Source organism: Callithrix jacchus, chromosome X (assembly GCF_049354715.1).
Source record: "Callithrix jacchus isolate 240 chromosome X, calJac240_pri, whole genome shotgun sequence".
NCBI classification, from domain to species: domain Eukaryota; kingdom Metazoa; phylum Chordata; class Mammalia; order Primates; family Cebidae; genus Callithrix; species Callithrix jacchus.
Window position 1 is genome coordinate 106,453,829 of NC_133524.1, and position 22,138 is coordinate 106,475,966.

General features: G+C 40.3%; 1 protein-coding gene across 16 annotated transcripts in view; it reads left to right on the forward strand.

Annotated features, from left to right (window-relative positions):
• TMEM164 (transmembrane protein 164) overlaps window positions 1-22,138 on the forward strand; it is a 177,307-nt gene that overhangs the window by 45,412 nt on the left and 109,757 nt on the right. The window contains exon 1 of one of the 16 annotated variants that reach the window (XM_035289222.3): window positions 97-242. The exons of 14 other annotated variants lie outside the window; for them this stretch is intronic. In XM_035289222.3, coding sequence (XP_035145113.1) covers window positions 159-242 — 84 coding nt within the window. In that variant the 5' untranslated portion in view covers window positions 97-158. Of the gene's footprint in view, window positions 1-96; window positions 243-1,726; window positions 20,423-22,138 lie in introns of those variants that run through there. One more of the 16 variants, XM_035289223.3, reaches the window with a different exon arrangement.

Genomic DNA, 22,138 nt, shown 5'->3' on the forward strand with positions numbered 1-22,138 from the left:
CAGGGATCCTGACTGTTCATTTATCACTTCACAGCTCTCAACCAACAGGGGGCCTTCTTTATCCTATTTAACCTCTCAGTAGAGTATTTGCCTTTTGCTTATTCCTCTTTCCAGTCAACTCTTGATTATTCATGTAATAGAGGAAAGCATTAATGTGAATGATAGAAGACTGCCCCACCTTGGCCTCTCTTCCCTGCCACAGCAGCATCCAGTCACAGAAATGGAAACAACTAGCAGGAGAGGTAAGGAGGCTGAAAAAAGTTGGGGTGGGGCCAACCAAATTAACATTGTTTGTTCTCTTATTTGTATACCTTCCTTTATGCTGCCTGTTTGAGTTTCTTATCCGGTGTCACTAGGAGATTGCTAGAACAGCAATGCCATTTGCTTGATTTAAGTCAAAATATGAGATCTTTTAAAAAGCTAAAATAGAGTTGGGGGCAGTTGACTAGGGTGCTGTTTCCTCTCCCATCTATTGTATCTGCTTTTTGTCAGTGCCACCCAGCTTTCTTGTTGGCCGAGTTTAAGGTTGGACCCCTAGCAACCATTCTTTGTTCAGGATTTGGTACTAAGCAAGCTAAAATATCCACAGTGGTATTTCTCAGGGTGTGGTTGCTGACCTGCTTGCATCAGAGTCACCATGTGTGCTGATTAAAAATGCCGATTCCTTCTACCTTGAATGTGTTGAAGGAAAAAATGCCAATTCCTGGGTCCTATCCCAGACCTGTTGAGTCCACATATTGGGGTGGGGGACAGAATTAGCTTGGAAATACGAATTTTAACTCACCCACCTCCAGGTGACATTTATGTGCACTCAACTTTATAAAAGACTACTCTGTAAAATGGCCTGAGGGGATTTGGAGGGTAGCTCTGGGAAATTACCAACATTTCTCTTTCACTCACTATTTGTAGAGCAAGTGAGTGGGTGAGGAGAGGAAAGTGGAGCATTCCAGGTGTCAGAAGGTATTTTTCTACGTGCAGATAGTTAAAGGCTCTCTATTGAAAGGAAAGTGAATAAAAATAGAGATGCCACCATGCTAAATTGGATGACACTTAACACGCAAATATTTGTTGAATTAATGCCTGAATAATTTAGAGTTGATTGGGCAGAGACACAGGAAGATTGTGTTTAGTTACAGAACTGACTCACATCCGTGTTTCCTTCTAAAGAGACCACCTTCTTCATTTCTGCATTGTCTTTCTTTAGAGTGAAAATAGCTAGTTATCCCAAACATGTTTGGGGTTTTGTGGTAATTTAAATATATAATAGGCACTGCATAATGTCATTCAGTGGTTGTGCCTATATACATATAACCCTACTAATCAAAATGAGGATATTGTGTTTAAGAATCTGGCTCTATAGTCTCTGGTCTGGTTATAGTGTTCAGTCTTTTTTCAAACACTGTCTCTATGGAGTAAAGCAGGGTCCTGTGTTTCATTGCTTTCCCGATATTCCCCAACAAGCATTGAATGGATTTTGTTCCAAAAGTTTCTTTGGAAGTCTATTTAGAATTCAGATTGCACTTTCCCAAGGACACAATATTCTTCTTGTGGTTCAGGTTCCCAGACCAGCTGGCAAAAGCCTATTTAATGTGAAGTGGAGTAAAGTACAACCCTACAGCTCCTTACCAGAATGCCTAAAAGTACTTTTGATGGGTAAAAGCCTCAGAGTTCAAACCCGTGATCCTAGGCGTACATCCCAGCTTCATTCTCTGAGCAGCATCATGGGGATTTATTGTTGAAGGGAACAATTTAAACTCCTTTTCCAGGCCTCCTAGGCTTTCTGTGATCTGACTTCCACTCATCTCTCCAGTATCATTTCTTACCATGTTTTCTCTGGCACTCTATACTATCCAGGCCAAAAGAACTACTTTTAGTTCCCAGAACACGTCTTTGTAACCTCTGGGCCATTTAAGGCTTTCGTTATGCTCTTCCCTCTGCCTGGGGCGTTCTTCTCCTGCCCACCCCTTGTCACCTGTGTTTTGTGTTACAGCTGTCAAAACTCTCATCACAGTTTTTATTACAGAGTGATTTGTATGCTTTATGCCATTTATCTTCCCTCTTGCCAGACTGAATACTCCACAGAAGCAAAGACCATGTCTATGTTACTCACTGTAATATCCCTAGCATTTAGCATAGTATCTGGCAAGTAATAGGTTCTTAATAATGATATGGCCAGTGAATGAATGATCTTGTCCAGGGATTCCCACCCTCTTTTACAGATGTGGATTCTGAGATTGAGAGGGGTCAAGTTTTTTGTCCAAGTCCATAGTTAGCAGCTGTTTTGGAATTAGAACTTAGGGCTTCTCACTTCCAGCCCATGGTATTTTCTTCCAGAAGTATACATTTCTATAAATAATCTCTGAATGCACTGGAATAACTTATCCTGGGGATTATTTGTGGCAGTCTCAAATAATTTGATCATGCTCACTACTGGTGATTTATAGAGGGAAATAGGAGAGTGCGGTAATGCAGATCATACCTTCTGTAATTTAGATTAGGATCATTTTTGCTGGACCTGGAGGAGGAGCTAAAGGAGTACAGCTTACCGATGGTGCTGCTTATGGAATGTAGATATAACAGATGGCTGTTCATTATTCTGGGATTCCACAGCTGTACAGAGTGTAGAACATAACTGACTGCTCACTGGGTATTTCTTGATTATGTGATTTGCTAAAATGACTCTGCTAGTGTGTAAAGGATACCATTTAGAGTTTTCTATACCATTTAGCATTTAATTGATAAGCCTGTGGTTTGATAAATGTTGTCGTTATTGTTGTTAATAGTAGTAGTAGTAGTAGTAGTAGTTATATGTAGTTCTTATAGAGATATAAGGGCCTTTAGATCATTTGATTTGGAGCCCTGCCTCACCTATTAATTGCATAGTACCTTGAATACCTGTTGCCTAATGTTATTTGCCTTTTCACTGTGGCTCTCGGGGGGTTTCTGCTGCTCAGAATAGATTGGAGTCTTTCATAAGACTGGATTAAAGGCCATACAGCCTAATGCAGCAGTCTCTAACCTTGTTGGCAGCAGGGACAGGTTTTGCGAAAGATAACTTTTCCATGGACTGAGCCAGGGGGTGGGGGAGGATAGTTTCGGGATGAAACTGTTTCACTTAAGATCATCAGGCATTAGATTCTCATAAGGAGCATGCAATTTCGATCCAGAGCATGCAACCTAGACCTCTCTCAAGTGCAGTTCACAATGGGATTCGTGCTCCTATGAGAATTTAATGCTGTCACTGATCTGACAGGAGGTGGAGCTCAGGCAGTGATGCTTACTCATCCATTACTCAGCTCCTGCTGTGCAGCATGGTTCCTAGTAGAACATGGATCGGTACCATTCTGTGGCTTGGGGCTTGGGGACCTCTGTCCTAATGGATCATCTTAGTAAAAATCAAAGGCATTCAACAGGAAAACCCATCTAATGACATGCGAGGAGGAAATATCTGTAGAACCCTGGAGAAGAGGGAAAAGCAGTGGTTTTTCATGTGTAAACCTGGGATGGAGGGCTGGATTTTTGTGGTAGGTACATGACTGGGTGGAGAGGATGACATAGCTCAGTTCTCCACTTGGCTTTCAGTAGGACACACTTCAGGAGTCCCACATCAGAATGGCTATTTTCTCTCTGTAGTGAAGAAAACAGCTGGCAAGTGGTTAATTAAAATCATCATAAGCCCCAAAGCTAAACTCATAGGCCTTTGAGAGCCTTACATTGGGTTGTCCAAAGTCCTTAGAGGCTGGTTGGCCAATATAGTGAATAATAAAGGAAATTCATTGAACACCTTTAAGAAAAGGTAATGCATGTATTCCTTCAAACCATCAACACTTTGCTCCATCACAGATTCGCTTGTGTGCCCCTTCTTATTATATCACTCTGAATAAACTCTCCTTTGTCTTTCTGGGCTGAGGGAACCAAATGAGTATAGAGTGTCTCTTCTTGGGGTCACACATTTCTTTCCTCCTTGTGACTGCCAAACCACCAAACTCTGGGCCATTTGCATCTGTCTTGAATTCTCCTCATAATGTGGCAAAATGCTTTTTCGTGCTAGGTATGATACGACCCTTCCTGGTGTGAACCAAATGTGGAAAGCGCTGTAATTTGAGGCAGTTTTCAGAAAAGAGCCTCTTCTGGTACAGAAAGGCCCTTTTTGCTTTCTTTTTTTTTTTTTTTTTCATTTATGCCTCATCACATTTTGTCCAATTTCAGCTCTTCTCAGGCTGAATTTTCCCTTTGATGTCTGCTTTTTAGAATAGCCCTTGCTTGACAAAAAAGAACAAAAGGCCAACTCTGTGGCTTTCAATTTGCAGCGACCCCAGCCCTTTTATCCATCTCAGTGCTTCCCTGGTTGGGAACAAAACCCAGGCTCCAGGGTCAGAGCACATACGGAGGAAGAGCCCATTTTGAAAATCCAGGCACATGAGGAATTAATGTTTCATTGTCATCCTGCTTTGCAATTGGGTCAGGTACATGTTGGGAGGAGAGAGTGGACTTGGAAGAAAAAAAAATGGTTTGTAACCTCCACAAAAGCAGGCATTTTCATTTTTCCCCAGAAGTTCCAGAAGGAAGAAAGCACGTTCTTAAGGGTTTAATTGCTAATTCAGTGTTGCTTTTAGCTGTTAGGGCATCATCAAGGCACCTAGTTTGGGAGGTGGAACGGAAGTTTGATGTACTAACATTTGGGAATTTTCTCAGACAGGATGCCTTTGTTATCTACTTTCTTTCCATTTTTCAGTACCTGCTATCAGAACTATACTTTTTATTTTCTGCTTCCTTTGGTTTCAAATCACAGAAGACCTATCTTTATGCTCCCAGCTTGTTGTTTTGGTTACAGGCTTTTTTGGCTTGCCTGCCTTTAAGGAGAATATACAACCTAAAGTTTTTCTTAAATGGTGACTAAGGTCCAGGCATGGTGGCTCACACCTGTAATCTCAGCACTTTGGAAGGTCGAGGCGGGCGGATCATCTGAGGTCAGGAGTTCAAGACCAGCCTGGCCAACATAGGGAAATCCTGTCTACACAAATACAAAAATTAGTCAGGCATGACGGCAGGTGCCTGTAATCCCACCTACTCAGGAGGCTGAGGTGGAGGAATCGCTTGAACCCGGGAGGTGGAAGTTTCAGTTAGCCGAGATCGTGCCATTGCACTCCAGCCTGGGTGACAAAGCAAGACTGCCTCTCCAAAAATAATAATAAATAAATAAATAAATAAATAAACAAACATGGTGACTAAGGTCCCTTTCTCTAAGGTTACTGGAGTATTAAGCAGTGGGTAGAACAGTGATTTGCAAACCTGGCTGTATGTTGAAATCAGCTGGGGCACTTTAAAATATTGATATCCAGGCCCCAGGCCCAACCAGTTGAGTAGGGATCTTGAGGAGCAGGCCCCAGGATTTTTTTTTCTTTTAGGAAACAATAATCTGCCTACGTGAGTCTAATATGCATTCAGGATTTAGAACCACTGAGTTTTACAGCAAATTCCAACAGCTTGGTTCTGGGCTGTTTGAGCCAGGTGAGGGAAATAGAATCAACTTTTCTATACCTTGGTTTTCCCTGACTAGAAGGGAGAAGAAAGCTTAAGAAGTTAAAGACGCTTTACTGTGACACGGACCCCCGCCCCCTTCATTACTGTTACATACAAAAGAGAGGTAACTTCCTTTAAAAAAAATCCAATTATCCAGCTGGCTTGGCTTCTGGACTGTAACAGTGGCTTGAGGCAGTCTCAGAGATTAAAGGAAATCTTTCCAGTTGCTTTAAGAAGGGTTATTTGTGTGGAGGAACAGCTGCTTCATTCCCCAGTATGGTTTGGACAGTGCTTTCTAGGTTTTCGAACCTGGCCCAGCTTCTAGCCAACTCCCTTCTCATGCCTCAGGTGGTTAGCAGAGTTAGGTGCCATATTTATATTTTAATACTATTTTTCTAACATAAAAGCAGCACATGTTCATGATTAAAACCCAGAACAGTATAGGAATAAGACACAGAGCCAATAAAAGTCCCATAGAAGTCGGTCCCCCAGACATATCCACCAAAGCATGTTTTTCCTTCTGATTTTTATCTCTGCATATGCTAAACATTTTACGTCTTTATGTAAAAATGGGATCCTTCAACAATGTTTGTACTTTTTTTTCTCTTTAATATCTTAGTAATCTTTCCATGTTAGTACAAATAAATCAACCTCATTCTTAAGAACCCATTATTCTTAGGATCTTAGTCACACAGGGGCACAATCTCCCCTTCCCTCCAAGATTTTACTTTCCTGTGGAAAGGATTGGACTTTGTTTGTTTGTTTGGGCTTCAGATAGGGCAGATCCATTGTATCTGGTATATTTATGTTTCTTTGTTATTTAAAACATCATACAATTTTAAAGAAATAGAATAGCTTATATGATTCCCTCCAACCTCTGACCCCTACCTAATTCACTAGTTATTCTCCCCAGAAACAAAGTGCTGTTACCAGATTCTTGGAAATCTTGAGAATTACTGCATGCATAAACAAGGCTTGAATGTTCTAAAATGGCTTTTGCTTAGGTAACCAAGTCTATCCATATTGTATAGAGACGTTTTGTTTCACTTATTCATTCAGAAAGTACCTGATGAGCATCTTGTATGTTCCAGGCACTGTGTTGAGTTCTGGACCTACAATGAGGACCATCACACAGCTCCTGCTCTCCAGGAGCTTATGGTCAACAGGGAAGTATTTAATGAAAGCACAGCTAAATATAAATGATAAATGGTGATATGTATTGTGAAGGAAAAGAACAGTATTTACCTGCATCTTTTTTTAAAACAGTAATTAATGGAGTCCCCGTTCCCAATTTTTTAACACCAAGGTGTGGATGGCAGCAAAGACATAACCCACAATCCTTACTTTTGCCAATAGCATTTGCCTTCTTTCCCACGAAAATTTTCCTCTGATAAAACACTAGCTGAGAGTTAGGGTAACTCACCAACCAGCTTTATTACTGGTTGACAGGGTGTTGTAGAGGACCTTTGTTAGCTGGACTGTGAGCTTCTCGCAGACAGGAATTATGTCCTGCGTCACTGTGTGCTCAGAACCCCAGGAAGAATAAACTGATGCAGGCACCAGGAAATAGGTGTTTTTATAACATTCTCATTTTATGCCTTAGAAGCACTGCAAGTGGTTGGTTTCTTATTCTGTTTTTAAATGATGAGAAAACTGAGGCTTAAGGAGGTGTAACAAATACTTTATTTTAAAAAATGGACCTCTCCCCCACCCTCATAAAAACCCCAACTTTGGCTATAGTCATGGAGTTCATTGGTGGTGGAGCAGTGCAAACACTAGCTGTCCCATGTGGCTTTGACTCTGACACAACTGATCTCCTTCCTTCAGGGAACTGGATACCATGCATCCCTCCCATGGGTTGGCCTAGGCTCTATTATTTCAGAGTTTTCTTGACAAGTTTCAAGGTAACCAGGTCATCCTGTTCTAAATATTTTTCTGGGATTGAGGTCAAGAAGCAGCATGATCCTCTCTTAAATGGGTTGGAGGAAGAGGACTCCTGTGGCTCCCTGAAACATCAAGCCTCTTCATGCTAACTATACCTTCTTCCCTTTTCTTCCAGCTTATGTCCTGGGCTGGGCTATGGACGGGGAGAAGATGTAGATGTGTGCATGGGTTCTGGAGGACTTTTATAGGTCCAATGGTATGTTAGCCGCTATGTGGAGTGGGGGCAGAGGGAACTCCAGAAAAGACAAAGTATCTAGTATTGGCAACAAACATGACCTCTGGAATCAGATAGTTGTGGGTTCCAGGCCTGACTCTTTGACTCACTTATTAGTTGTGTCACCTTAGGCAATTTATTTAACCTTTCTTTAGCTCAGTTTCCTTGTATGCAAACAGGAGGAAAATAATATGTCTTACATAATAGGAGTGCTATGAAAAACACATGTAAGATGTTGACTGCAGTACCAGGTACCTAGTAAGCTCTAAATAAGGAATAACTACTGCTATTGTTGTTACTGACAATATGAGACTAATGAAGGATTAGTGTATAGTACTAACAAATACCAATGGAGTTCAAAAAAGGAATGCTTAGTTTGTGTAAGTTATCCAGGAAATCTCTAGAGGAGACAGAAGAAGTGAAATATTCCAGGTAGAGCAAATATGAAAGTGGGAGGCTGGACTGAACTGGAGTGGGGAACAAAAAGAAACAAACTCAACGTCTCGTACTCTTGAACTCAACCACCAGCTCACCTGTCGTCACTACCAATATGTGCAGTCCTTTATGGCTCTCCATTTTGGAGTGTCTTGCATCATGGATTGCAGTTTAGAGTTGACCGGTTCATTGGCCAGCTGCTCTGGCTGAACTTCAGGGTGTCTGTTGTACCTTGGTGGAGTTGACACGGGTCCTATATCTGCAACTTGGTTTGTAGGTTTAAAGCCTAATTTTTATCAGCTTACCCAGGGCTCTTGGTTTCTAGTGGACTGAGCCACAGTCCCCAACCTTAAAAAAATACTTCTTAATAAACCACCAGGCTGATAAGTCGATTGATGATGAGAGAGAGACCTTTATAGACATGAGTATTCTTGGGTGTATTAGCCCTTTCTGATATCAAGGTACCTGAAGCCAAATTAAACAGGGCTTGTTCTATAACCTAAAGTCAGAATCTAATGGAGTTGAAAAGTCTCATGAACAAGACCATGTAGGCTTTGGTAGTCCATGGAAAACTGTCCCTTTTTGCATGTCTGTCATAGCTTTGTAGTGTGACCAGAATGTGTGTCCTGTTCTGTCTCCACTGCTGGAGAAACATGAGTAACCATTTTTCTCTTGGATATTCCTGTTTTCAATTCCATGCAGATGCTGTTTGTGTGCTGTGACCATGCTATTCTCTTAAGTTGCTTCTTTCCTGATAAGAGTTTTGAATTGCTTACTTCTTAACAACAATATATAGTTAGTGATTCTGTCACTGAGTGTTCTTTTGGTCTTTGTTCTCAAACACTAGGAATATTTCCAAGCAGGGCCACCACGAATGGCTATGCACTGCACAACCCTAGGAGAGGGTGCCATTCACATAGACTATAATTGAATGGCGCCACTAGGGTTGTGCAGTGCACAACCTACACAACTGTACTCGGTGGCCCTGGCATAATGTAATGTCTACTTTCTTCATCGGGGTAGGGTTTTGGGAGAAGCAGAGGGTACCAGTTTGGGACTGTCCTCAGGGACTTAATAAGGGTCCTGAAGCAGCAAACTGCTGCTGTGATCAGGAAAGGAAGAAAGAAATAAAGTTGTGGCTTTGGGAGGATTATCTTATGTTAATGACAGTCATCATATGGGAGAACTACTTACCTTCATTCTTTTCGTAAATAGTGTTTTGAGGGCCTACTATGTGAGGGTTGAAGAACAGGGAAGGGTTTGCATAGGAGGTAGCATTTGAACTGGGCTTTGTGGTAGAATATTAACATGTGAAGATGAGTCAGGAGGAGAGAATTTCATGGGGAAGGAATAGCAAGAGGAAAAACAGATAGGAAACCACAAGAGGTATATGGGTAATGGTGAATAATTTATCTTGGTTGGATAGAAAAGCATGTAAAAGGGAGTAGTGAGCAATGATGCTGGTTGGGGGTCCAATCATGATGCAGGAGGGGAGGGAGTTGAATGCCCGATTAAGGAGTTTGGAGTTTGGACTTTTATTTGCCAGGCAATAGGACCTATCCAAAGTTTGCTTTTAAAACAGCTTTGTTGAGTTATAATCGTGTACTATATACTTCACTCATTTAAAGTGTACAATTGAATGTTTTTTTAATATATTCACATATACGTGCAGCTACCACCACAGTCAATTTTAGAACATTTTCATCACCCAAAAAATAACTCTATACCATTTAGCTCACCCCCCCACCTTTCCCCCACTCACCAGCCCTAAGCAGTGGTTAATCTATTTTCTGTTTCTATAGATTTATATCTGTTCTGGACATTTCACATAAATGGAGTAATTATAATATGTGGACTTTTTCCACTGTCTTCTTTCACTTAGTATGTTTTTAAGATGCATCTGTGTTTACCATATATCAGTACTTCACTTATTTTTATGGCCAATTAATATTCCATTGTAAGGATGTGCTACATTATTTTGTATCCATTTGTCTGTTGGTAAGCATTTATGTTGTTTCTGCCTTTTGGCTATTACAGATAGTACTTCTGTGAATATCTGTGTATAAGTTTTCAGGTGGATATACGTTTTATTTCCCTTGGACATAGGTTTTCATTTCCCTTATGTATAGGAGTGGAATTGCTGAGTCATATGATAACTCTCTGTTTAACATCTCAGGGAGCTGCCAGACTGTTTTTCTAAAGTGGCAGCACTATTTTACATCCCTACCAACGGTATATAAGGGTTCCAATTTCCCAACATCCTCATGAACACTTGTGATTGCCTTTTTTATTTTAGCCATGCTAGTGGATATGAAGTGTCATCTCATTGTGGATTTGGTTTGCATTTCCCTGATGACTAATTACGTTGAACATCTTTTCATGTGTATGATAACTACCCGTATGTTTATTTGGAGAGATATGTATTCAAGGTTATTTGTCTTTTTATTGTTGAGTTTTTTTTCTACTTCAGGTATTTTTAATGTAAATATTTAAAATTTACAACTTAATGATTATATATATGTAAATCACCACAGTCAAGATAGCACATTCATTACCTCATAGAGTTATCATTTGTGTGTGTGTGTGTCTGTGTGCGTGCGCGTGTGTGTGTGTTGAAAATACTTAGGATCTTCTCACTCTGTTGCCAGACTGGAGTGCAGTGGTGCCACCAGGCTGGAGTGCAGTGGCACGATCCCAGCTCACTGCAACCTCCGTTTCCTGAATTCAGGTGATTCTTGTGCCTCAGCCTCCCAAGTAGCTGAGATTACAGGCACGCACCACCATATCCAGCTAATTTTTGTATTTTTAGTAGAGATGGGGTTTCACCATGTTAGCCAGGATGCTCTTGATCCCCTGACCTCATGATCCACCCGCTTTGGCCTCACAAAGTGCTGGGATTATAGGCATTAGCCACCACGCCCAGCCAGATCTACTCTTATAGCAAATTTTAAGTATACAGTATTTTTAACTATAGTCACCATGCTGTACATTAGATCTCCAGAATTTATTCATCCTGGAAAATTAAAACTTTGTACCCTTTGACTAGCATCTTACTTTTCCAGCACCAGCCCCAGCTAACTCATTTTATATTTAGCTTCTTTGAGTTTGACTAATTTACATTTCATATTTATGTGACATCATAAGATATTTTTCTTTCTGTGTCTGGCTCATTTTAATTAACATAATGTTCTTTGAGTCCTTCTGTGTTATTGCAAATGATAGGATGTTCTTCTTTTTTTTTTGAGACGGAGTCTTGCTCTGTCACCAGTCTGGAGTACAGTGGCGCAGTCTTGGCTCACTGCAACCTCTGCCTCCTGGGTTCAAGTGATTCTTCCGCCTCAGCCTCCCAAGTAGTGGGGACTACAGGCGCGTGCCACCACACCCAGCTAATTTTTGTATTTTATTAGAGACGGGGTTTCATCGTGGCGAGGATGGTCCCGTCTCTCGACTTCGTGATCCGCCCGCTTCCACCTCCCAAAGTGCTGGGATTACAGGCGTGAGCCATCACACCCGGCTGTGGATGTCCTTCTTTTTAAAGGCTTAATAATACACCCCATTTTCTTCATTCATTCATCCATCATTGAACATTTATCTTGTTTCTACATCTTGGCTATTGTGAATAATGGTGCAATGAATATAGGAATGCAGATATCTGTTTGAGATCTTGATTTCAACTCTTGGATAAATATCCAGAAGTGGGATTCCTAGGTCATATAGTAGATCTTTCTTTCTTTTTTTTTTTTTTTAAGGAAACTCTAAACAGTTTTTGATAATGGCCCTATCCATCTCCACCAACAGTTTTCGGGGGTTCTATTTTCTCTACACTCTTCCCACTATTGCCATCCTTTGCATTTTTTATAATGGCCATTCTGATAAGCGTGAGGTGAGATCTCACCGTGGTTTTCATTTGCATATTCCCAGTGATTAGTTATGTTGAGTACCTTTTCATATACCTGTTGTCCATTTGTATGCCTTCTTTGGAAAAACGTCTATTCAGATCCTTTGCCCATTTTAAAATTGGGTGATTTGTTTTTCTGCTACCGAGTTTGAGTTCTTTATGTATTTTAAATTCTGACTTTAAATTTGTGGTTTGCAAATATTTGCTGTGTAGCTTTTTAGGTTGATGTCATCCTAATTTTTTTTTGTACTTTTCTTGCGTGTGCTTTTGATGTCATATTCAAAAAATCATTGCTGAGACCAGTTTCTAAAAGTTTGTTCCTATGTTTTCTTCTAGGACTTTTATGGTTTCAGATGTTACATTTAAGTCTTTTGTCCATTTTGAGTTGGTTTTTGAGTGTGGTGTAAGATAAGGGTCTAATTTCATTCTTTTGCATGTGGATATCCAGTTTCCCTCAGCATCATTTATTGAAGCCAGCATCTTTTCCCCATTGTGTATTTTTGACCCTCTAAGGTTATTACTTTTCATCCTTTTTTTTCTTTTTCTCTTCTGATGAGGTAATTTAAAATAACTGTTCTTCAAATTTGCTGGTTCTTTCTTCATGCTTAATAAGTCTCCTGTTTTTAGTTCAGTCATTGTATTCTTCAGCTGCGGAATTTCTGTTGGGTTCTTGTTTACAGTTTCTTTTTATTTAACTTTTCATTTTGATCATACATTGTTTTCCTGATTTCATTGAGTTGTCTATCTGTTACTCGTCTTTTTATTGTTGAGTCTTAAGAGGTATTTATTCTGGATACTAGACTCCTACTAGATACACGATTTGTAATTTTTTTCTCCCATTCTTTGGGTTGTCCTTTCTTCCTTCCTTCCTTTCTTTCTTTCCTTTTTTTCCTTTCTTTCCTTTTTCTTTCTGATGGGGTCTCACTCTGATGTCCAGGCTGGGGTGCAGCTGTGCGATCTCGGCTCACTGCAACCTCCGCCTCCCAGGTTTAACTGCTTCACCTGCCTCAACCTCCCAAGTATCTGGGATTACAGGCAGGCACCACAACGCCTGGCTATTTTTTTTTTTTTTTTTGTATTTTTAGTAGAGACTAAGTTTTGCCATGTTGTCCAGGCTGGTCTTGAGCTCCTGACCTCAAGTAATCGGCCCGCCTCTGCCTCCCAAAGTGCTGGGATTACAGGCGTGAGCCACCATGACCAGCCTGGGTTGTCTTTTCACTTTCTTAATAGTGTCATTTGAAGCATAAAATATTTTAATTTTGGTGAGGTATAGTATATTTATTTTTTTCTTTTATTGCTTGTGCAATTGGTTACATCTTAGAGTCCATTACCAAATCCTAGGTCATGACATTTATCCCTATGCTTTCTTTTACAAGTTTTATAGTTTTTGCTCTTACAGTTAGGCCTTTGATTTTGAGTGAATTTTTGTATATGTTATAAGATATATGTTATAAGATATGTTATGTATATATGTTATAAGATAGGGGTCCAACTTAATTCTTTTGCACGTGGATAACCAGTTGTCACAGCATCATTTGTTGAAGAGACTATTCTTTCCACCACTGGATGATCTTGACACCTTTGTCAAAAATCAGGTCTGAGGATTTATTTTAGTACTCTCAATTCTATTCCATTGGTCTCTGTGTCTTTCCTTAGGTTAGTACCACACTATATTTGTTACTGTTGCTTTGTCATAAGTTTTGAAATCAGGTTGTGTAAGTCCTCCATTTTTTCTTTTCAAGGTTTGTTTGGCTATTTGGGGTCCCTTGCATTTCCATATGAATTCTAAAATCAACATGTCAGTTTCTACAAAAAAAAAGTCAGCTGGGATTCTGATAAGTACTGTGATGAATCTGTCATTTAAAACTTTTAAGGAGGAGTATAACATGATTAGAATGCTATTTTAAGAATAGGAACCTGACAATACTGTATAAAATTAGAGCAAGCTTGTCCAGCCTATGGGCTGCATGCAGCCCAGGACAGCTTTGAATGCAGTCCAACACAAATTCATAAACTTTCTTGAAACATTATGAGACATTTTTTGTGATTTTTTAAAGCTCATCAGCCATTATTAGCGTTAATGTATTTTATGTGTGGACCAAGACAATTCTTCTTCCAGTGTGGCCCAGGGAAGCCAAAAGATTGGACACCCCTGAATTAGAGTGATGAAGGAAAACCATAGAATATCTGGAGATCAGATAGAAAAGTGCTATGGTAGTTTCAGGGACCAAACTAGGAAAAAATAGTGGGGGCGAATTTCAGATATATTGAAAAGGTTGGGCTGGGTGTGGTTGGTAGCTCATACTAGTAATCCTAGCGCTTTGGAGGTGGAGGTGGGAGGACCACTTGTTTGAGACAAGAGCCAGGAGTTTGAGACCAATCTGGGTAACAAAATGAGACCCCATGTGTACAAAAAACAAACAAACAAAAATCGCTAGCTGTGGTAGCACATGTATGTAGTCCTAACTATTCAGGAGGCTGAGGTGAGAGGATTGCTGGAGCCTAGAAGTTTGAGTCTGCAGTGAACCATGATCAAACCAATGCACTCCAGACAGGGTGACAAACCAAGACCCTGTCTGGAAGAAAGAAAAAAGAAAGAAAGAAAAAGAAAAGGTCTAAGTGACAAGACAGGATTTGGGGACTGAAAACATGTGGGGCTGAGAAAGGTAGGGGATGGGGGATAACTGAGGTGTGAAGAGAGGCTAATGGATTAGATTATAGTACCTTTTAAAGCTTTGTATTATTTTGAAATGATTTTCAACTTACAGACGAGTTGTAAAGATATTACAGAGAATTCTTGTGTATCATTCACCCAGCTTTCCCTAATGTTAACATTTTACATAACTATGGTAAAATTATTAAAACTGAAAAATTAGCATTTGTATAATGCAATATGAGCTTAACTACAGTCTTTATTTTGGTTTTACCAGTTTTTTTCACAAATGTCCCTTTTCTGTTGCAGGATATGCCCAGAATCCTTAACTGTATTTAGATACTATGTTTCCTTAGTTCTCTCTAATCTGTGGTAGTTCCTTAGTCTTTGCCTTTTACAACCTTGACTATTTTGAAGAATACTGTTCAGTTTACTCTGTAGAATGCTTCTGATTTGGGTTTATCTGATTTTTTTTTCATGATTCCATTGAGATTATACAATTTGGGCATCCAATAAAGTGATGCTATCAATAGCTCATACTTATTTTATTCCCTACAGTGTGCCAGGCACTTGAACTAAGTGGCTCAAGTTTTTAAATTTTACAGTTATCCTATGAAATAATACTATTGTAATCCTCACTTGACAGATGAGGAAACAGAATCTAAAGGGTCAAGTATACTGTGTAGGCAGCTGGGCAAGGGAAGCTGAGTTACATGTCAAAATCTGTTATTGCAAATATGAAATTAAAACAAGTGAAGTTAGATGAATTGAAAATTGATTATGAGTTGTTTCTGATGTGGCTCATAGTAGGGATGGATTTTCTATGGAAATCAGGATAATTATAGCTATTATGCATTGAGTGCTAGCTATGTGCTAGACATTGTGTCAAGCACATGCTTTTCTTGCTTTGTTTCGTTTTGTCCTCTCCCAAACCTTGTGAGACATAGGTACTATTTTTATCCCTATTTTACAGATGAAATTCCTCTAATCTTTTGCCCAAGGCCAGAGTGCTCATGAGTGGCAGAGCCACCATGTGAAACCAAGTACGTCTTAATTTTAAAGCCTGTACTCTTAACCACTTCCATCTTCTCAGTAGGGATGAATGTGCCAGTGGGACTAGAAAACATGATATTTATGAGCTTGGATGTATGTCTACACTGCTTGGTTGTAGACATTACCAAATACATGTTTGCAACTCTCCATATTTTATATCTTAGTGGTTGGTCAGCCCCATTCTTTGGGTATATTTCAAGCAGGTTACAATCTGGTCTTTCAAGTGTGGGATTTTAAAGTTTAACTCTTAGTAGGCACTTTATTTCCCTTTTATCTACATTCTTGAGGGAAGCTTCCTTATAAGCTTCGTATAATGACAAAAATTGTAAAATCTCAGGAATAGGTAAATCAAAGGAGATAATGAGATGATCCAGAATGGGCATTTAACGGTGGAGTGCAGGGAAGCTTTCCTGGAATAAATAATGCTTAATTTTGCATTTGAAGGATAGATAAGAGCCACAAGAGGAAAGTTGGAAAAACCATCTGGAAGAGTGAGTAGGATTAGCAAAGGCACAATTTCTTGATCTTGGAGATTTAAATTTAAAAAATAAAATTATGAAAATTTTAAGAAAACAATAGGTGATTCTTTCTATAATCCCACGGTTATAAAAGATTTTCAGAGCCGGGCGCGGTGGCTCAAGCCTGTAATCCCAGCACTTTGGGAGGCCATGGCGGGTGGATCACGAGGTCAAGAGATTGAGACCATCCTGGTCAACATGGTGAAACCCCGTCTCTACTAAAAATACAAAAAATTAGCTGGGCATGGTGGTGCGTGCCTGTAATCCCAGCTACTCAGGAGGCTGAGGCAGGAGAATTGCCTGAACCCAGGAGGTGGAGGTTGCGGTGAGCCGAGATTGCGCCATTGCACCCCAGCCTGGGTAACAAGAGCAAAACTCCGTCTCAAAAAAAAAAAAAAGAAAAAAGATTTTCAAAGTGCTATATCAAAGACAGAAACCACAAAGGGAATGACAAACATGTCTGATTACATAAAGATTTAAAAAACTTCCATACATAAAAAACTACCATAAACAGAGCTGCAAAAATGACAGCCTGGGAATAATATTTGCAATAAATTTTAAGCAATCTGTATTAGCTCTTGTTAATATATAAATAGCTCTTTACAGCTCAGTAGAAAAGATCACACCAGTTGAAAAATAGTCAAAGTGCACAGATGGTCACATCCCAAAAGAAGAAATATGGGTAGCCATACACCTGTTAGAACATAGTTTAACATTTCTGGTAATCTGAGGTATGCAAATTAAAATGATAAATTGTGTGTGTGTGTGTGTGTTTTGCCTTTTAAACACATGATAATTACCAAATTATAATAACCTGTTTACCAGATTGCAGTAGAAAACAGATTCTCATATATTTCTGGAGGGAATAGCAATTCAAATAATTTTCAAATAATTTTTCTGGATAGCAGTTTAGCATTATGGATCAAAAGCCTTCAAATGGCTATTCCCTTTGAAGATCTAGACTGTCTTCTACCAATGTGGGCTAAGGAAACAGTAAAGGAACTGAAAATTTAGATGTGATTACATGTGCAACCAGAGGATATTGGTTGAGTAAATTACCACATATCCATGTAATTGAATAAAATTAAACTGTTGGAAAATGAGATCGTAGAAGTGTAGTAATTGACATGAATACATTCAGGGTATAGCCTGAGATAATGCATGAGGCTGCCACGCTGGAGAAATAGGCAGAATTCAGAGCAAAGAAGGCCTTGTCTACCATCCTAGGAAACTTCAGCTTTTTTGGTAGGTAGTGGCAAACCATGGAAGGATTTAGAATGACAGATCAGAGGGGCATTTTAGATAGATCCCTCTTGTAGTAGTGTGCTTGGAGGCAAGACCAGTGAAGAAATTATTGCAGTGGTCCTGAGATGAGGGCCTGAGAGTATGAACATCAATGGATAGAGCCAGAGGACCAACTTTGGGCAGTCCAGTGAGTTAATCTTCCTTATGGTGGGTAACAGTCATAAGCACTTGGCCTCAGCAATCCCCAGATAGCTGTGTGCCATCATAGGAGGTAGTGACAGGAGAACTGGAGCTGGGGAGATTGTGTGCTAGGCCAAACACCACTCTGCTGTACCTCTCTCACTCTCTGTTTCTCTTTCGTTTAGTTTGCCCATATCCCTTCATTGATTACCCTGGCTAGCCTCTCATTTAGGATGGCCTGTGGTGACTGGCCCTCCTTCCCAGTTACATTTCTCATAGTACTAACACTTGTTCCAGAGTACAAAAACTATTTTTTTAGGTGCTATGAAAATGGGGATTGTTGAATGTAACCCTGGGGTGGAGCAGAAGTGGATGGGAGGCTGAACAATGGTGGCAGTGTACTTGAGGCTGATATGACTGGGGAAACAGGAATGGGAAGCAGGCCAGGTGATGGCTGAGAGGTTGGGTAGGGAAGGAGGGAACCCGGAACCAGAGAGGCTCAAAGGTATAAGATGAACCGGCGTAACAGCTGGTGCCTAGACTGGATGTTTAGGAAAGAGCTGAAGGTTAGTACAGAGATCTTTCCTGAGGAAGTGGTGAGAGTGTATGGTTTTGAATGGAACCTGTGGATTTTTCTGGAAAAAACAGCCAACAAAGACTTCAGTTTTATAAGAATTGCAAGTGCCTCCAACAGACAGGTGGAAGCTATAATGAACCTGTCTTTGGGACTCCAAAACTTATCTGTGTAAATGCAGTTTGCTGCCCACTTGAGTTTGTGTTTTGACATGTCTCACACTGTAGAGAGTAGATCTTATGAGCTGGCTGATGGCACAAGTATGGGGCTATTGGGGTGACTCCCTTTGTGCCATGTGGTCAAGGGCCAGGACTAGAATCTAAAGAAATGGAGCCCCATGAGTCCTGGTCTGTGTCAGGTGTGATGTGGAAAGTGCATTGAACTGGGAGTTAGGGGACCTGGGTTCTTGTCAGAAAGCTTGTCAGAACCTTTTCCCCTCAGTTTTCTCATCTCTGAAATGGGGTTTAATAACATGGTCCTGTCTGCCTCCCAGGCAGTGGGAAAGTAGAAGTGCTCTGTAGCACTTCTCTGTATGCTACCTGCTCATGACTTTTGTTTCGGGCGCTGAGCTAGGCAGATTTCAGCATGAATGCAAAGTGCCAGGTTGGTACTGGGGTATGCTCAGATACATGTTCATCTTTGTACCATCCTTGTTTGAACTTCTAAGTCTCCTCTCTTCCTATTATATTTGCAGCCAAAGTGATAGTTTAGCTTTTCACCTGCTAGTCTAAAAAGCATGCCACCAAAGTTTTCAGGCATTTGGAAGCCAAGCAAAGAAGAAAGCAGGGATATTCAGGTCAAGGCTGGGGGCCCTTGCACCTCTGAATTAAAATGTTAGTTTTATGTGGCTCTGTTGGGTAATGTTGAATATGAATGTGACTCTAGCATGGTGAAGAAATTCAGTATCTTAAATCTGAGAAGTTGCTAAAGGTGGGCGTGAGTTTACTGGAAACGTAATATGAATAATGAGGAATTTCCAGATAACTGTGTACCATCATAGGAGGTGAAATGGAATGTAATAAGTAACCTTTCAGTCAGATACATGTAGTCATGTCAAGTCAGCAGATTTGAAAAAGGACCCTAGAGGCCAGGCACAGTGACATACCTGTAATCCCAGCACTCTGGTAGGCTGAGGCAGGAGGAGGATTGCTTGGAGATAGGAGTTTGAGACCAGCCAGGGCAACATAGTGAGACCCTGTCTCCACAAAAATAAATAAATATATAAATAAGTAAAATTAGTATGGTGATACACACCTGTAGTCCCAGCTACTCGAAAGCTGAGGCAGGTGAACTGCTTCAGCACAGAAATTGGAGGGTGCAGTGAGCTATGATTGTACCACTGCACTCCAGCCTGGATAGCAGAGTGAGACTCTGTCTCTTAAAAAAAAAAAAAAAGGCCAGGTGTGGTGGCTCATGCCTGTAATCCCAGCACTTTGGGAGGCCAAGGTGGGTGGATCATGAGGTCAGGAGATTGAGGCCATCCTGGCCAACATGGTGAAACTCTGTCTCTACTAAAAATACAAAAATTAGCCTAGTATGGTGGCATGTGCCTGTAATCCCAGCTACTTGGGAAGCTGACGCAGGAGAATTGCTTAAACCTGGGAGGTGGAGGTTGCAGTCAGCTGAGATTGCACCACTGCATTCTAGCCTGGGTTACATAGTGAGACTCCATCTCAAAAAAAAAAAAGAAGATACCCTTTATGTAGTGATAGAAATAGGCAAGACAGAAAAGATGAAAGGACTAAAGTTAGATCCATGACTGATGGAGGAAAACAGGACAACCAACTGGGTTGAAACTAGACGTTTGTTCTCTTTAATAGTTTTCTGGGCTTCCAGCCTAGGGAAGTTGTGGATTGGAATCAGCCAAATGGACTTATAAGGGAAATATCTCCCCTAAAATCTGCTTACCTCCTCTTGTCTGTGGGTATAGAAAAGTAAGATTTAACTGTGGTGCCCAGTGTCGCATTTTTACTTCTCTGTTTAGCATGTTGGAAGTGTCTTGGGTATTCCAGAAGCTCAGGAAGGCTGCTGGCATGACTCTGGTGACTCCAGAAGTATTGAGGACCTTTCTAAGGTGGTTGGGGCCCCTTCCTCCTCTCTGTGTACTGTAGCTTCTGAGTGTAGCCTTTGATGTGCCTGATGCTGGGTAACTATGTGCAGCCTCCAACTTGGTCCCTGGCCTAAGGTGAGTAACTTTACTGCTGGATCGGGGTAAAGAATATTAGTTTTGTTTATTTCTTAGACTGCTCCTGAGGGGTGGGGTGGGGAATGGGGATAAATCAGTGTTTGGATAATTGAAATTCCAAGTCTGTAATCCTTATCCAGAACCATTAAGATCAGATATATTTCAGAAATCAGAATTTTTTAGATTTCAGAAAGGTAGTACAGTGCATGTGGTCTTTTACATATACTCCCAGTGGGGTTTGAGGCAGTACCCCACAATTAAATACCTTATTATTTTTTATGGGAAACGTGGATATTCACTATAAGTGGAAGAAATAAAGTCTATAAATAGCCTAACCTCAGTTCAAGTTGTGTTTTCCTATCACATTAGCTTTGAAGAAAACAAACTTTCGGTTTTTAGAGCTTTTTGGATTTTGGGATTACTGACAAAATATTGTGGACCTGTAATTATCACTGGCTTTGTGTTTCTAATTAAATTAGTCAACGGAAAAGGCACATTCTTATTGGATATTTCCTTGGAGGGGTTCTTTGATGAGGTATGCAGGTGATGGACTCTGCTGAATATTTTTTAAGACCCTTTCTCTTTTTCATTCTTCTTCCTCTTCTTATTGGCAAAGGTTTGTGCAGGTGTCTTTCCTTATAGTGATTTTTCTTATAATACTCCTTTCTTCTAAATATGCACTCTGAGAGAACTGAAGAACCACATACTAAAGAACATACATGTGACAAAGGCAACAAGTCCATAATGCAGATATCCTATATTAATAAGAACTCTCAACAACATAAGGACACATGTCAACAATTTCTAAACCACACCATGAAGTCACTACAGGTGAAGAAACTACCAACATGAGTATTATTCCTTTGTCAGTCCTCAGTCCTGGTGAATATCTTTGACTCCTGTAGTTGTTCAGTTCAAGGGCAAAAATTCAGCATCTCAGGCTATCAGGAGTGCTTCAGTTTCCTGGGACATTCGTGAAGCATGAGGATTCCTGGAGTCCCATACTTGGGGAATCAGAATTCTTAATGAGGGAAACCAGGAATTTGCATGTTTAACAAGCTCTGCATAGGACTTTTTTGTTCCTTTTAATTTTTGAGCACCACTGCATGGAGGAAGGTCAAACCGCCACAGCTGCAGGTTTCCAAAGACTGTAATCTGGACCTAGGTCATACCAGGTATCAGGGAACTGATTTGTCTCTTGGGACAAGGTTCTTTTTGTTTGGTTTGACCTGGGAAGAGAATGGAAGAGTAAAAGCACCTAGGCATGCTTAGAAAGAAAAGAATCAATCAAAGGGAGGGTTGGAACCTGGGGATGGCAGTTTGATAGGGTTGCCAGCTAAAATAAATACTGGACATCCTTATACTAAAACATTATTCATTGTTTGTCTGGAATTTGAATTTAACTGGACATCTGGATTTTTATCTGCTAAATTTGGCAATGTTGACTATTGATAAAACTACCTTCTTCCATGGGAGGCAAACCAGATGGCATGTGTGTGCATGTTCCATGCTCAGAATCTATTTTTACCTGCCCTGGGTTAAATTTAAGACTGATTACTTATGTCATATTGAAACTGAAGCGTTGAAATATTGAGTCTTCTCATCCTCTCTTTCTCATGTGTGTGTGCTCATGTGCACAAACACACACACACATGCATGCACACACAAACATGTACTTTGGAAAACTACCTGTTGCCTTTAAAAATTTTTATATTA